This window comes from Durio zibethinus, chromosome 5 (assembly GCF_047325235.1).
Source record: "Durio zibethinus cultivar Kanyao isolate XHJ-2024 chromosome 5, ASM4732523v1, whole genome shotgun sequence".
Lineage (NCBI taxonomy): Eukaryota > Viridiplantae > Streptophyta > Magnoliopsida > Malvales > Malvaceae > Durio > Durio zibethinus.
The window spans coordinates 31,120,263-31,137,149 of record NC_143166.1 but is presented as its reverse complement, the minus strand read 5'-3'; the positions used below and the strand labels follow the sequence as shown (position 1 = coordinate 31,137,149).

At 33.1% G+C, this 16,887-nt stretch overlaps 2 protein-coding genes across 3 annotated transcripts; one reads left to right on the top strand and one right to left on the bottom strand.

The window, feature by feature from the left end:
• Positions 1-430: 430 nt before the first annotated feature.
• LOC111309058 (uncharacterized) lies at positions 431-4,308 on the bottom strand. Of its 2 annotated transcripts, XR_016342310.1 has the most exons (6): positions 4,103-4,308; positions 2,913-3,999; positions 2,268-2,347; positions 1,525-1,789; positions 973-1,418; positions 431-766 (listed from the first exon to the last, which is right to left on the bottom strand). XR_016342310.1 is itself a non-coding variant. In XM_089761104.1 (5 exons), the coding sequence occupies exons 2-5, from the start codon at positions 3,667-3,669 to the stop codon at positions 1,159-1,161; spliced, it is 1,362 nt and encodes a 453-aa protein (XP_089617230.1). In that variant the 5' UTR covers positions 3,670-3,999; positions 4,103-4,308; the 3' UTR covers positions 431-1,158. The 2 variants fall into 2 exon arrangements, 1 of the variants encoding a protein (XP_089617230.1); XM_089761104.1 differs by having other exon boundaries at positions 431-1,418.
• Positions 4,309-8,488: 4,180 nt separating this feature from the next.
• On the top strand, positions 8,489-16,151 carry LOC111283135 (oligopeptide transporter 4-like). Its single transcript, XM_089761103.1, has 8 exons — positions 8,489-9,159; positions 10,345-10,365; positions 10,569-10,578; positions 10,897-10,919; positions 11,924-12,487; positions 12,821-13,073; positions 14,746-14,928; positions 15,423-16,151. The coding sequence occupies exons 1-8, from the start codon at positions 8,582-8,584 to the stop codon at positions 16,032-16,034; spliced, it is 2,244 nt and encodes a 747-aa protein (XP_089617229.1). The 5' UTR covers positions 8,489-8,581; the 3' UTR covers positions 16,035-16,151.
• The last annotated feature ends 736 nt before the right edge of the window (positions 16,152-16,887 follow it).

The window sequence follows — 16,887 nt, the reverse complement described above, 5'->3', positions numbered from 1 at the left end:
TACAAATTTGAATATTTATTATTATACATATTCAAATATTTATTATTATTCATTAAAATTTTAAAAAATTCAAATATTAAATATCCAATAGATACTACCCCTATTTGCTTCAAATCTATCATAGATAGTGAATTTTTTATCCAAATCCGTTAATTATCTTTGTATAACTATTTAAATCTAACGTAAACTAATGAATTGAATAATGATGGATATCCATTTATTTACTATCCCCATTTCTACGATCATGGTATGGTAATGTGTTAACACTAATACCCCTTGGCATTTTTGTGGCATTTTTGTGAAGAAGTAACCCTTACTATTGATAATGGCTTCTAATCAATAGAGCTATGATCATGGTATGGTAATGTGTTAACCCTTGGCATTTTTGTGAAGAAGTAACCCTTACCGTTGATAATGGCTTCAATCAATAGAACTAATAGCATATGGCGCTGAAAGTGTGTTTTCAAGAAAAAAAAAAAATCTACAGGAATTCAGGTAAAACATGAAACCAGATAAATAGACAACGTTTGATGTTATAAGACATTTGACCAGGGAGTTGATGATGATTAATCCAACTCCCATGTCCTGAAACTGAGTCAAGGATGGACGCCAACGACACCTTTCACTTAATTTTTAACACGTCTCCAGCAATTTCTGTTATTATCTTGGGTTTCAAAGGCAGAAATTCAAGCCAAATTCCAGCTTTCACAACTTAATAAACTTGACTTCCGGATTCCTCAATAAAGCTGATGTTGAGACTTGGAAGCTGGAGAACGACATCGTTGAAAAACCATAAACATAAAAAGAACTTAGAAGGTCAATGCACTGAGTCACAATGACCATAAAGTTTAGATCACAATAAAACTCAAAATGATTAACAAAGTTTAATAGAACAACCTGTGCAGTTAAACCTTCAAAAGAAAAACAGAATGATATATTGTACAATGGCATGGGCAAAAGAATAAGACTCACCAAAGCGCCTTCATCACCTTAAGTGATGAACAAAGTATTCGTACTTTTGGGCCAGTCAAATGATGCTATTGACAACTCTATACAGGCATCCAATAGTACACTTTGCATATGTGATTGAGGAAGCAGCAAAAACCAATTAAGGTTGATTGAGTGAAAATACCATGACACCGACTTCCTTTAACTCTGTCAAATCCTGAGGTAGCCACCTCTTTCTTGAATTCCAGTGGTTCTTTTCAGGAATGATCTCCTGTTATGAGACCAACTTCTTCTCAAGGACCTCCTCCTACGCCAGGCAGTCAATCGGGTATAAAGAGCAGGGAAAATAAAGCATAGCAACACTAGAAGCAGCATTGCTACACAGACAAACATCACGTTGCGGAAACCATCTTTTAGTGCAGGGTCCTTTTGCACAGTCCATGGAACTCCACCCACGTTCATTCCAAACACTGAATATTTAACAAAAAACAGAGATTTCAATGCTGCCACCTACTATCTATCCACAAATCAGAGCTCCTATAATAAGGGATAGGTAGACAAAAATCAAAGTATTACCTCCAGTGATGACAGATAAAGGAAGGAATATTATAGAAAGGAAAGAGAGATAATAGAGTTTTCTGTTAATTTGCTCAGACTGCCAGCTATCTAAACCAGCCTGAATTGCAGTAACACGATTTGCTAGAAACCCTACATTCTCTTTTAGCCTCCTCAAGCGACCAATCAGCTCTTCCAGGGAGCTAATGTCTTCACTTGCAAACCAATGTTTAGAAGAACATTTTTCCTTGACTCGAGGAAATACTTGCTCCCCATGGGCAATTACCTGCATTTTGGAGAATACATATAAGCAAAGAGGGTTTAATTCTCCCGGTATTAATTGCACAGCAATAAACCAAAACTCAAAATAAAAAGAGAGTTTCAACCAAATCACATAGCTATAGATGACTCAGAAGATATGAGTGCCAGCACAAGCCTTCATTGGATTTTCAGTAACCTTCAAAACTTAATGGCTATGACAAAACTAAAGCAATTTCAACCTATTAGCATGTAGTTTGACAAGGAGCTGACATCCATCACATCCCCAGAAAGGGTTAAACTTCCATGCTGAAAGGACCTCATTGAGCCCTGCCTAACAAGTCTTTGTGCCTTACTGCTTTTTAACTATGGCTCCTCAATGGAGGTTTTGAGTTGTTAAAATAATTCCTCTAAGGCAAATTCTAAGTTAAGAATTACCCACCAAGCAACTTGCGCATTTTCTGCACTCTTGCCCATTTAGAAAACAAGTGGGAAAGAGAAATTACCTGCAGCAGACGTTGCAAATTTAGATGCATTTTGGGGAATCTTCTATCATCTAGCATCTCTTTCTTTGAAGCAAATCCACCTGAGATTAAGCAGAATACTTATGACTTCATCTACAGAAAAAAAAAACCGTGCCACTGCAAAAAGTGTGCAATATAAACATGGGAATGAGCTAAGAAGGCAGAAGAAGACACAATGAGAAATACCTATGTTTCTCACATCTCAAGTGGAGTGTGAATATACAGAAAAGCATCCTTGCCAATGCAATTAGAAATAAGTGCTAAATGCTTTAATGCCTCTGATGTCCTAACTTTTGCTCAAAGAGGTTATAGTAAGTTCCAAGGATGGCTTGAAGGATAACTAAATGGTGTTGATCCTAAGTATTCAGGCAGCATAATGCTCTAAAATTCATATAAAATTGTACCAAGCCACTTGCATTAGCAGTTCAAATTGGATCTATGCTCACAATCTCATTCTATATCGATGAAAATCCTTAAACAAATTATGCTCATATAAACTTTGAATAAGGAATTCAAAATTGTTTCAGTCCATAGCACAGAAAGCTATAAACCAATTTAACATACAAGGAATTAAGCAAGTGTTTATCGCCTATAGGGAGCTGAATAAAATGTGTTGGATGAAATTACCTCTATCCAATTCAAGCTCCACAGAATCCAACTCCATCTCAAGTTTAGTAACAACATCTTGAAGGTGATCCACATGCGTGTCAATGATGTGAACTACAAGGTTTGAGACAGACTTTGGAACAGGATTATCAGCCTCCTCAGAGTGATTCATTGTCAATAAGAACTCAAGAACATGTTCTCTAATAACAATCCCACTTCCTTCCTTCCTCTCTCCTCTATGATAAGATGGACTTTCAATACTAGGAATCTCAGAGAGAAGAGATTCACCGACTGGTGAGAAACCTAATCTGGGAACACGTCCCAAAGACACAGTAATCACTGAATTCTCAGTAACCCTTGCAGCTAGTCTAAATGTAAAATTACTTGAGGGAGGGCCAGGTGAATTAACCCTAAAGACAAGCGCTCTATCAACATGTCCACAAAATGGCCCATTGCTAACAAGTGAGAGAATGTCTTGAAGCTTTAAAGGTGGGCAAAGAACATCTATAAGGTATTTTGCAGATTGTGAGAGTTTCTGTTTCCCTTTTGGAAGTTCCACATGGTACCAACAAAACTCCTTGCCACCACCTTCAGCAAGATCCCACTCCTTATTGTAATAATTTCCAAGACCGTCAAAAATATATGCTTTCTGTCTCACCATACCAGGAAAATGTGTTTTCTGAATATGATTTTCCTCGAGAGGAATATTAGCAGAGGAGACTCTAACCAATTCCTCCATTTCTCCATCTCCAGCAGCCTCTTCCTGAGCTAAATCCATAACCTTTTATTTAACTGCCTTTGACCAATCAAGTTAACATAATACAATGAGTTGCATCAAGATTGTACAACTCAGAAATTTCTAGTTCTTCTATTCAATCCAATAAGGTTTCAGATCATTCAAAGAAAAACCGCTTCTTGGAGGTGAAATGTAAAATTTCAACGCAAAATCCCACCTTTTATCAATCCAAGTTCAAATGAAAGGGGTTATAGCAGAGAGTGAAATTGAATGGCTTCAAAGCAAAGCAGAACCAACTCTAGAGATCCAAAATATAGAAACCCAGATCAGAATTATTCACCAAAACTTGCAACAAAGCCGAATGGTGTTCCCCTGCAAGCCATCAAGATTCCAATTTTACCATTGACGAATCCCATTAACACAATATCATGCAATTTTGCAACAATAGACAGAAACTCCAAGATAATTTGCTTACCTCAATAAAAAAAATTCTTGAAAAAGAGGAATTCTCGGCCTAAACAAGAGAACCCAGATCAGAATTAGCAAAGCCTGTTCAAACCTACCCAGCAAAACATCAAGAAAGATCCAAGAGTCTTCTCTGTGGTTTTATTCAAAGTAAAAGTTGTTTAACCAACCAGACCTGACACAATATTGAATAAGTCAAATTAAGATTATTTTGGCAAAAGCAAACCGTCCGCGGACGTGCTAAGATAAGGAAAAGGAAGACGTGCGTTGTTATGGCAGTAGTTTCTCGGAAACTTCTGGTTTTACTATAATTAAATCTCCAGCCACAGTTTTTAAGATTTTGTTTAGCAATGCTATATACATAAAAAAAAAAAAATGGTTTACCTATTATTATATTTTCAAGTCCATGTTGGATATAATATCAAAGGTGGTGTAAAAGGAAAGAAAGATAACCTCGAAAAGAAGAAAACATAAAGATGGTAAATGATAGTAAACAATCGATATTTGTTATTATTCAAATCTGATTATTTTAGATTTATATATTTATAAATGGATAATTGTCAAATTTTGATAAAAATTTTATTTTTTGTCAAATTTAAATAATATTTTTAAATATTTGATATTTGAATTTATTTAAATTCATATCTGATATTTAAATTTATATACGAATTTATTATCTTTTTACATATACAAAAGAAGCAAAATTTTATGTTAGCGAAAGGATTCAATCTTTAACAAACAATCTTTAATTAAAAATGAAATGAAAATTTAAATTTAATTATTATTTCTTAATATTTTGATAAAAATTTAAACAATCAAATATTTTAATAAATTTAAATATTTAATGAATAATATTTATTTAATTAGAGTAAGATTACACTTAAATTTAATTTGATAATTAATGGATTGAAATTAATATATTTTTTACGAATCATTAGTCGAAAGAGATAAAATAGATTAAAAAAAAGTTCATCGCTTTGTCAGATGTGGAAAAGTACAACTTTTAGAATCTAGACAAAATCTATCCAACTAAATATAAGGTTACATTTGGTTAGAGATAATGTTTTTTATTTTTTATTTTTTAAAAATGTATTTAATAAATAAAAATAAAATTAATTTTTTAAAATAAAAAATAAATAAAATATTCAATGATATTATTATCAATATCATCTAATTATAAATATAATATACTAATTAATTAATTAATTAATTATATTAAAACGCATTCAAATATTGTAACTTGTAAAACATTAAAAAATATGTAATGTACGTTCTTTGTTTTCATAATTAAAAATATTTTTTAATTTTTTATATTTCAATTTATTTTTATTTTTATTTTTTAAAAATTATTTTGATTTTTAATTATCAAAACGTTTTCACTTATATTTTTTATTTTTCAATAAAATAGAAATAAAATATATTTTAATTTCTAAAACCTAATATTACCTAATTTTGCAGAGTTTTGAATATATGGAAAATGTCCATGTGGCATTTTTTTTAACTATTTTCATTTTCTTTGTTTTCATTTTTCATTTTTTAATTTAATTTGTAGAGTTTCCAGCATAAGAAGGTGTCAATATGGCATTTTTTGTTTTTTAATTGGTTTTTGTTTTTATTTTTTAATTAGTTTTTCCCATTTCTTTTTTTTTTTTACTTTAATTTTTTATTACCCATCCTTCCTTTTTATATTTTAACTTTTTAAATTTTTTCTTCTTTTTTAAAGTTTTTAACTTTAATTTTTTTAAATTAGAATGGGCTTAATTTACGTTAATCTAATAGTTGCATTTTTAAAAAATTCAAGATTTTATCAAGATTTTTTTAAAAAAATCAAGATTAGATCGAAAATAAATTTAAAATATTTTATTCTATTATATAGATATATAAAAAATATATATTTTATTATCAATTCTTCTATTTATCTATCTATTTATAATATTAAAAGTGTACATTTTGAAAGAATGAGTATGTATCCACGTGGCACTTTATCATTCATCCAATAATCTATTTTTATTTTATTTTTTATTAAATCTATTTTTTATTTTTAAATTTTTATTTAGTTGTTTCAAATTATTTAGTTTTTTAGATAAATTTTATTTAAAAAGTCAATGATATGATGATAAAATAATAGGTGTTTGATTAATTTTTCTTTCGTATGGATCAAATATAAATGTATTTTTTAAAAAAATTCAACATTGATTCGAGATTAGTTTTAAAAATAAAGTCAGATTGAAAATAGATTTAAGATGTTTTATCTTTTTTTTGTGTTCACGTGACCCTTTTTTTTTTTTTTAACTTTTGATTTTTTTATTAGATAATTTTTATAATAAAAAATTTAATTGAGACAAAAGATAATAAAACAACTAGTATTTGATAGGTTTCATTCATTTTGATTTAATTGATATGTTTTCTTTTAATTCAAGATAAGTGGTTTAAGGTTTTTTTTTTTTTAAATCAAATTTGGTAAAAGCAAAGTTTATTGTGTTACACTTCAACGCTAGTGTATATATATAAAATATTTTTATTATTTATTTAATTTTATATTTATATAAAATTGATAAAAAATAATATTTAATATATTAATTTAATAAATTCATGTGTCATCTCATTTGATTTTTCTTATCATTTTTTTTTTGTTTTTTAAAATTTTTTATTGGATAAATTTTATAAAAAAAGTTAATTAATATAAAGATAATAAAACAACTTATATTTTATAGGTTTTAATTTAACACGATCTAATGGATTTGTATTTTTTTCAAAATAGAGTTTGGATTAAGTTTTAATTTTTTTAACAATTTAGGTCAAGTTAATATTAGATTTGAGGTGCTTTACTACGATATTCGTTAGTATATGTAAAAAATATATATATTATTATTTATTTAATTTATATTTATACAAAATATTTATATAATTAATTATAATTTATGTTAAAAAATAACTATACTTATATTTGTCTATATCTTGTCATCATTATATCTTCACATAAATTGTTTTTTTTCATATTTAAAATATAATTTTTAAAAAAAAGTTCCGAAGGATTTAATTCTAGTTATTACCAATGTTTCAGAATGGAGAGCAGCTATGTTGCTTGCACTCCGGACCCAGTTCACAGGTCAAGCCTACACACTTAAGGAAATACTAAATGAACATATGGGCCGTTCTTCCCGGACCCAGTTCACAGGTCAATCAGATTACGACCCCCAGACATTATGACGGGTCATCTGAGCCCATCAACGGTAAGTTTAATGCTGAGCCGAGCCGAAGGGCCGTAAGTTTTAGTTGTTTTTCTGTTTTGTTTTGGTTCGTATTAGTTGACTTTTCTGTATGATGGGCCCAATTAGATGGCATATGAAATCCACCAAATCAAACGGCGTCAACGAGGGGTTGGATGACATGGGATTTGGATTGAATCGAAGGAAAAATTTCTCCCAAGCAACGTGAACGAGGGGTTGGAGGGTAACACGTGGTGCAACTTGTGGCCCTTGATATGAGAAAATGATGGATCGATGGCCTAGAAATATGACGGGATTGCAGAAGGACAATTAGACGAAAACAGCTGTCCTGCATCGCATGAATGTGATACTTGATAGAAAATATTACTCCATGGAATCCGCCCGTTTGATTTCTGCATCTTTGAATTAATGGAAACAATCCTTATCTTAATTTTATTAATTAATAAAGTATTTTAGCCATTGACATTGATATTCTAGTCTTTTCTCTTTGTTGTTGAATGAGATATAAACGAATAAAATGTTTCATAAATAATTTTTAAATATGTTTCGTTTTTATTTATAAAATTTTATAAATGATTATAATTAATATTTTAAAATTATTAATTAAATGAATAGATCTCATGTATAATAAAATTTATTAATATTCAATTCATTTTAATGAATAAAACATTTAATAAATAATTTATGAGTAGATTTAAAATTTTTTTATTAAATTTAATCGACATTATAAAGAAAATAAAAATTCGTTTAAATGAATAGATTATAAATATAAAAAAATTTATTTATATTCTATTATAGCTTTTGTTTTCCTTTATTAAGGTGAAATAGGGACCGGATATGCCGGAATTAATTAACTCCCCTTAGAGGCTTAAAGAGAAATATCTAATCATTCATGAGAAAACCCATGGCATTACTAGTAAAAAATTGTTATTACCTTCCCTGCATAAAACAATCCGAAATCTTTAAAATTTAAATTATTTATTTATTTTAGATAAGAGAGATTAGAATCGCTTAAATAACACAAGTTTTAACCTTGCTACCCAGATAGATCCTACAAAATATGCCATACAAGAGCATTCGATGGTCTGTCCAATGATAAAAAACTATATAATAAATCAAAAATATTATAAAAACAAAAACTATATAATATTAATTCTCTCGCACCATTTCAAGGAAATTCCATTACCTCAAGCAATAAATAGCATCCTAATTCCTTCCTACTGAACCTATCTCCCAACCACCTAACTTACCAATTCGCCATGGCCTCTCTCGAAGTGCAAGCCACCCCTAATCCCACCACCTTAGAGCCTGAAAGACATGTCATCAACGGTGCAAATGCGGACGACGTCGACGAGCTCTCCCCTATAGAAGAAGTCAGGCTAACGGTTAGCAACACTGATGATCCGACCCTCCCAGTATGGACATTCCGAATGTGGTTTTTGGGGCTGTTATCATGTGCTTTCCTCTCTTTTCTCAACCAATTCTTTGCCTACAGGAAAGAGCCACCTATCATATCCCAAATTACAGTCCAAGTAGCCATACTTCCTTCAGGCCAGTTTATGGCTGCCGTGCTTCCCAGGACAAAGTTCAAGCTTCCTGGTCTAGGATCCAGAAAGTTTTCATTGAACTCGGGGCCTTTCAACATGAAAGAGCATGTACTTATTTCCATCTTCGCAAATGCAGGCAGTGCATTTGGGGGTGGCTCTGCTTATGCAGTTGGTATTGTTACTATCATTAAAGTCTTTTATGGTCGAAGTATATCATTCCTGGCTGGTTGGCTGCTGATCATCACAACTCAGGTAATCAATCATCCTCTATATACTCTCAAATTTCTCGGGTGTTTTTTTTTTTTTTAAAAAAAGGTCATTTTTGAAGTATGAGAGCAGAACAAAGCACTACCAACTAAAAATTTAAGGACCTTTCTCTATATTGAATTTTCACACACCAATAATTCACTGCTGTTTCTTCCAGGAAAAAGAAAAAGCCACAACACTTTCCGAGAGCAATTATATAATTGCACATTCGTCAGACAAACTGCCAAAAAGGATTCCCATTGCATTTTCCTCGTCGTACCGTTAATTGCACATCTGCAGACTTTTTTTTTTCCTTTTATTACCCAACAACAACCAGAATGATTCTCTTTCCCTACTTTAAGGTACTCCAATTTTTTTAATTGTCTTTTCATCTTCTCCTTTTATAATAAAAGAAATGATAACCCATCTTGTATAATATAAAATATACATTATATAAGCATATAAAATACTAGTATTTGTTCTCTTTATGCTTTAGCCCACTTATCGAAGTCTCAATTTCAATAAAGGATGACGAGAGGAAGCCATCAACAGACAAGTGGAAAGCAAAGGAGTACCGAGAGTCATTAGCATGTTACTTATGTTGAGGGAGCCATATAGCGCGCAATTGCTCGCAGAAGGGCAAGCTGGCTGCTGTAGACAGGGAGTCTGACGAGGAGCCAGAGTCAGGGGCAGCAAAGCTTGGGTCGTTGGTGCTCAATGTTGTCCAAAGTAAGGGGAGTCGCAAGCCAAAGGGCTTGATGTTTGCGGATCTGATGGTTGCGGGTCAGAAGGTGAGCGCATTGGTGGACACAGGTGCCTCATATCTTTTTATTTCAGGTGATGGAGCCCGAAAGCTCGGACTAAAGGTGCAGAAAAGGACTGGTACCATTAAGACGGTGAACTCCAAGGAAGTTCCAGCCATTGGAGTAGCACGGGGAGTGGAGTTGCAGCTTGGAGACTGGAAAGGCAAGGAGACCATTGAGGTAATACCCCTTGATGACTATGAGTTTGTGATTGGGTTGGATTTCCTTGTTCGGATTAACGCCCTCCTTGTGCTTTTTGCCGATTGTGTTTGCATCTTGGATGCACGGTGCCAATGCCTAGTACCATTGAGGAGAGGGTTTGGAGTTGGGTCACGGGTGGTGTCAGCCATCCAATTTGCCAAGGCGGTAAGCAGACAAGAAGACACCTTCTTGGCAGCCCTGAAATATGATGAGCCAAGGGAGAAGGAGACCGAGTCACCCTTGGAGGTGCTAAAGGTGCTGAAGACCTTTAGTGATGTGATGCCCGCAAAGCTGCCTAGCAAGCTACCACCTAAGAGGGAGGTGGACCACAAGATCGAGCTGGTGTCCGAGGCCAAGCCACCAGCCAGAGCCCCTTACTGAATGTCTCCACCAGAGTTGGAGGAGTTGAGGAAGTAGCTCAAGGAGTTAGTTGATGCTGGCTTCATCAGGCCATCGAAAGTACCCTATGGTGCACCGGTTCTATTCCAGCGCAAGCATGATGGGTCGTTGCGGCTGTGCATAGACTACCGGGCTTTGAACAAGCTGACCATCAAGAACAAGTACCCCATCCCACTCATTGCAGACTTGTTCGATCAACTTGGGAGCACAAGGTGGTTCACCAAGCTGGATTTGAGGTCAGGCTACTATCAAGTCAGGATCGCAGAGGGAGATGAGCAAAAGACAGCCTATGTCACTCGGTATGGTTCGTATGAGTTCTTGGTGATGCCTTTCGGACTCACGAATGCCCCAGCAACATTCTGCACCCTTATGAACAAGGTACTTCAGTCATTCCTTGATCGGTTTGTTGTGGTTTATTTGGATGACATTGTGATCTACAGCCAGACTTTGGGAGAGCATGTAGACCACTTGAGACAGGTGTTCGAGGTGTTGCGGGCGCACAAGCTGTTTGTCAAAAGGGAGAAGTGCTCATTCGCCCAGCAGGAGATCCCGTTCCTTGGCCACATAGTGGGAGGTGGCAGGATACGCATGGATGAAGGCAAGATAGACGCCATCCTGGAGTGGCAACCGCCAGCCAAGGTCACTGAGTTGAGATCATTCCTTGGGCTGGTTAACTACTACAGGCGCTTCATCAAGGGTCACTCAGCAATAGCCACGCCATTGACTGACTTGTTCAAGAAAGGGTGAGCATGGGAGCGGAGCGCAGGGTGCCAGGAAGCCTTTGACAGGTTGAAGCGGGCTGTGACCGAAGAGCCAGTCTTGGCCTTGCCAGACCATGCCAAGCCGTATGAGGTGCATACGGACGCATCAGACTTTGCCATAGGGGGCGTGTTGATGCAAGAGGGACGTCCAGTCGCGTTTGAGAGCAGGAAGCTGAACGAGACTGAACGCAAGTACACGGTCCAAGAGAAGGAGATGACTGCAGTGGTGCACTGCTTGCGCACTTGACGCCATTACCTGTTGGGGTCGAGGTTCGTGGTGAGGACGGACAATGTGGCGACCAGCTACTTCCAGACGCAGAAGAAGCTGTCCCCCAAGCAGGCGAGATGGCAAGATAGACGTCGTGGGAATCCCAATTGGGTTAGGTCCAATACTTCTAACCCTCTACTGGTTGCATCAGCTCCATTAAAACATCATGATATGTAGCAGTTTCATACTGTCATACATGTCTGGTGGATCATATATAGAAATTTAACAATCAATATGACCCACTATGTTTAAACCCAATCCTGCTAAAAATGAAAGCAGACATGCTCATTAATCAGATGTTAAACCTGGGCGCTGACATACGGTGAAGCAAAATAATAGTATCTTGAATACTAACCTCTTTGATCTGAATTTGCAGGGCTTTGCATGAGAAAGATGATCGGAGAATGACAAGGGCAAAGTTCTTCTTCATTGTACTGATTTGCAGCTTCTCCTGGTTCGTCGTCCCAGGATACCTCTTCTCAACCCTTACCAGCATCTCATGGGTCTGCTGGATTTTCTCCAAGTCAGTTGCCGCCCAGCAAATCGGTTCAGGTCTGAGAGGACTTGGACTAGGAGCCTTGACGCTTGATTGGTCTGCTGTGGCATCCTTCTTGTTCAGTCCACTCATCAGCCCTTTCTTTGCCATTGTCAATGTTTTTGTAGGCTATGTATTGACAATTTACATAGCAATTCCTATAGCTTATTGGAGCTTAGACTTTTGCAATGCTAGCAGATTTCCCATCTTCTCCTCACAGTTGTTTACAGCACAAGGTAAAAAGTACAACATAAAAGCAATAGTTAATGACAAGTTTGAACTCGATTTAGCTAAGTATGAAGAGCAGGGACGAATTAATCTAAGCATGCTCTTCGCTCTCAGTTACGGGTTTGGTTTTGCCGCCATTGCATCGACGCTGACACATGTGGCCCTCTTCTATGGAAGGTAAATTCATACTGACCATTCTTAGAAGCTTCTTCGTATGGGACTAATTTTAAGTTTACATAACTGAACTTAATGAGGAAGAATCCTGACCACTTTTGATAAAATGAACATAAAAAATTTCCAACAAAGATAATTTCATGCTCAGCATTCACTCACCTCCCTTATTCCCATGCTAGAAATACTGAAGTGAAGGAATCTAGGTCAGAAGCACAGATGTTTTTACATGTAAAATCATTCAAAAGACAAAATAACAATAAAAGCCATTCTTTTTGTTGTTCTGTTTTGAAACTTAAATTTTAACGAAAGTCATTATTGTGAATCTATTATCAACAGGGAGATATATGGCCGGTATCGTGCTTCTTACAAGGGAAAGGAGGATATTCATACAAGGTTGATGAAAAATTACAAGGGCATACCTTCCTGGTGGTTTTACATTTTGCTTGCTGCAACATTTGTAGTATCACTTGTGCTCTGCATCTTCTTGAATGACCAAGTTCAGATGCCATGGTGGGGACTCCTGTTTGCTAGTGCCATGGCCTTTGTCTTCACCCTTCCTGTTAGTATCGTAACTGCCACAACCAACCAGGTAATAATCAATTCATTTAGAAAAGAAATAAAATAAAATCCCCTCCAACCCCCAGAAAGAAAAAATGTCAAATTTAAGCTGAGAAAATTTAATAGCATCAAATCTCTGGGGATATTTTAACTCAACATTTCCAAGATAACATCCCCACACTTTATGATGAAATCTGGAATTTTAGTAAAATTTACCTTGTCTTTAGGTATGCTATCTTTATATATAAATCTTGCAAACTTTGACTTACCATTTCATTTTGCTGGGGTGATGACCAGCTTTTCACCTTTTCATATTCTTTTTATTTTTCCTTAATTTTTTCATCTCCAACAAAAATTAAAAAAATAAGATAATAAAACTAAATTATTTATTGCTTAATGCTATGACAAAAAAAAATTAATTTTATATATAAATCTTGCAAACTTTCACTTACCTTTTGACTTTGTTAGGCCGCTTACCAACTTTTCACCTTTTTCATATTTTTGTCTTTTATTTTTCTCATCTACAACAAAAATTATAAACTATGTTATTATTACTTAATGCCATGAAAAAAATAATTAATAAAAATGTTAATTTTTTAATTAATAAAAATATAATTATTTTTTCAATTTATAATATTTATCAAAAAAATATTTTATGTAATTTAACATAAACATAAAATTACTTGATAATATATAAATGTCACAATAATATATTAATTTAATAAAAACCATCCTATATATTAATTTTACTTATTTTGGTGCCATGTGGCATTCAATGAATTTTCTTCCTTTTTAATAATTTTTATTTTTTATATTTTTAAAATTTTGATAATTTTACTCATTTGAGTGCCACGTGTCACTCACTAAATTTTGTTTTCATTTTTTTTGTTTTTGTTTTTTTTCCTTTTCTATTTTTTTCTTCTTTTCATTTTTAATAAATAATTTAACATTTTATTTTTAAATTTTTTTTTGTATGAGGTTCATTTGATTTTTTTTATTAAAAGAACTTTTTTCGACCATTTTATTTTTTTAAATTATATAATTTTGTAAAAAAAAAAATCAATAAAGTTATTAATGTAACATCCGAATTTATCTTTTTTAATTTTTAATTTTTGTGTTTTTAAATTTATATATTAAATTTTGTAAAAAAAAAATCAATAAAGATGTCATGTGTACCCCATTTGGCTTCATTTTCATGGATATTATACTATTAAATTTATTTTTGTCTAAATTGAATTAAATGCGGATTATATATATAATGAATTGAGATCATATATAGAAATAATAACCCAATATCGGGATGAGCAGACACCTGGCCATATACTTAGATCTGTTCGTCATCTTAAGCGTGTGGCTCTCTTTCCTTTTTCTTCTTTTGCCTGGCATTTTTTTTTTGTTTTAACTTTATTTTTTTAATTATTTATTTTAATATCTTTTAATTATGTTTGTAAAGATAAATTTAAAAAAGTAGATTTGAATTTAATTCATTCTATAAGTTGGGAGAATGAAATATATATATTATTCATAAATTAATTGATAAATTTTCACCGATTGTTAATTATTAAAAAATTATAAATGTAACTATATTTATTGATTTATTAAATTAATCATCAACATTATTAATTATAAATAAAAATTTTGGATCTACATCAACGTGCGAACATGTTGCTAGTATTATTAATGATTTCGGTCATCCTGCACAGACACCAGGCTTGAACGTTATCACAGAGTATGTCATGGGTCTCATATATCCAGGAAGACCTATTGCAATTGTATGCTTCAAAACCTATGGCTATATAAGCATGGCTCAAGCAGTCTCCTTTCTCAATGATTTCAAGCTAGGACACTATATGAAAATACCTCCAAGATCCATGTTCTTAGTTCAGGTACGTTTTCTTCTATCTATGAATTATCAACATATATCCTCATGAAACAAGAGAAAAAAAGGGTCTTGTAAAACCACCAAAATTCTGTTGATAAACTATTAAGGGATTATTACATGGTTAAATTAAGAAAAAATAAATAAAACAAACAGGTTTTGATCAAACTAGATATATTAAACTTAAATCATATCAAACAAAAGGCCAGTGATAGTTGTTGTCAAACATTTATAAAAAAAGCATCACTAGGAAGCTTTCAAAAGATTTTGGTGTCTATGCTGTCACAGATACATGTGTGTGAAGGTCAATAATTATTTAAAAGAAGCAGTATCCAAACCAGAAAACAAATTATAACAGAATGAAAACTTTCTAACCTAACAGATAATATGGCTTTCATTGGAACTTTGTTCTTTCCTGAATGGTTTTCCATTGTTTCCTTTAAATGAACAGCAGCTGATACAATTTTACTTCTCTTGCAATTTGCATCTGCCTATCTATAGTGCATAGGAACAGTTCTGGCTGGAACAATCAACATTGCAGTGGCATGGTGGTTGCTTAACTCTATTGAGAACATATGCCAGGATGATCTCCTCCCTGCTGACAGTCCCTGGACATGCCCCGGTGACCAACTCTTCTTTGATGCATCAGTTATATGGGGTTTGATGGGCCCCAAACGGACCTTTGGATCTCTAGGCAACTATGGAGCGATGAATTGGTTCTTCGTAGGAGGTGCATTAGGACCCGTCATTGTTTGGCTCTTACACAAGACATTCCCCAAGCAATCTTGGATTCCCTTAATTAACCTTCCTGTCCTTCTAGGAGCAACAGGGATGATGCCACCAGCAACACCATTAAACTACAATGCCTGGATTATAGTTGGAACAATTTTCAACTTTTTCATCTTTCGTTACCGAAAGCAGTGGTGGCAAAGGTACAATTACATCCTATCAGCAGCTCTAGACGCTGGGGTAGCTTACATGGCTATACTATTGTACTTTTCAGTTGGAACAGGAAATAGCTTGACATGGTGGGGCACAGAAGGTGAGCATTGTGAATTAGCAACTTGTCCAACAGCAAAGGGAATAGCGGTTGAAGGTTGTCCAGTGAACTAATGAATGTACTCTTCTGTTAAATCTTTCAAAAGTTGCACACCATAGAATTATCAAGGACTGGAAAAGTATGGTGAAACAAAACTAAAGGCATCAATAGAATTTTCTATATTTTTCTAGTGTTGAATTTGTTCAATTTATCAAATAAATCTTTTCTGCCAAAAGAGGATTCATATAATAAAATGGAACTACATCGTTTTGAAATAATGAGAGAAGAAAAAGTGGACTATTGATCTGTTCAAGCACATTAGTCTGGCCCAAATCTATTTTTTCTTGAAACCAATTGTGTATTTTAAGCCTAAAGATAAGTTTATTTTATTAATTTCTTTATATATAATTTATTTCACAATTAATTTGCTATCATTGAAATATTTTGATGATAAAAGATAATATATTATTTACACTGCAAATATTAATATATGTCAAATTATATAATAAAATATAATATTCAAATAAAGTGAAATGCAATCAATTTACATAACAAATATGTTTATCATATAAATTATATCTTACTAATAATTAATTTAAATTTATTTAATTTTCATAACTTTGATTTTATTTTTACTATTAAAATTATATTATTAACGAAATATAATTATATTAATATATGTTATTGTAAAAAATAAATATTTTTAAAAGTTAAAAATCATTTAAATAAAGAAATTTTAATCTCGTAGCAATAAAAAGAATTTAAAAATCATACTTGAAAATAATTATTTGTATTTTATTACTATAAATAATATGATTATATTGTTATATTTAAATATTAAAAAATATCCTAGAGCAAATGCGGAAAGAAAGAAACTACTTTTTACTCAGAGCCAAACACAAAATTGTGTCGTGTTTGTTTAAAATG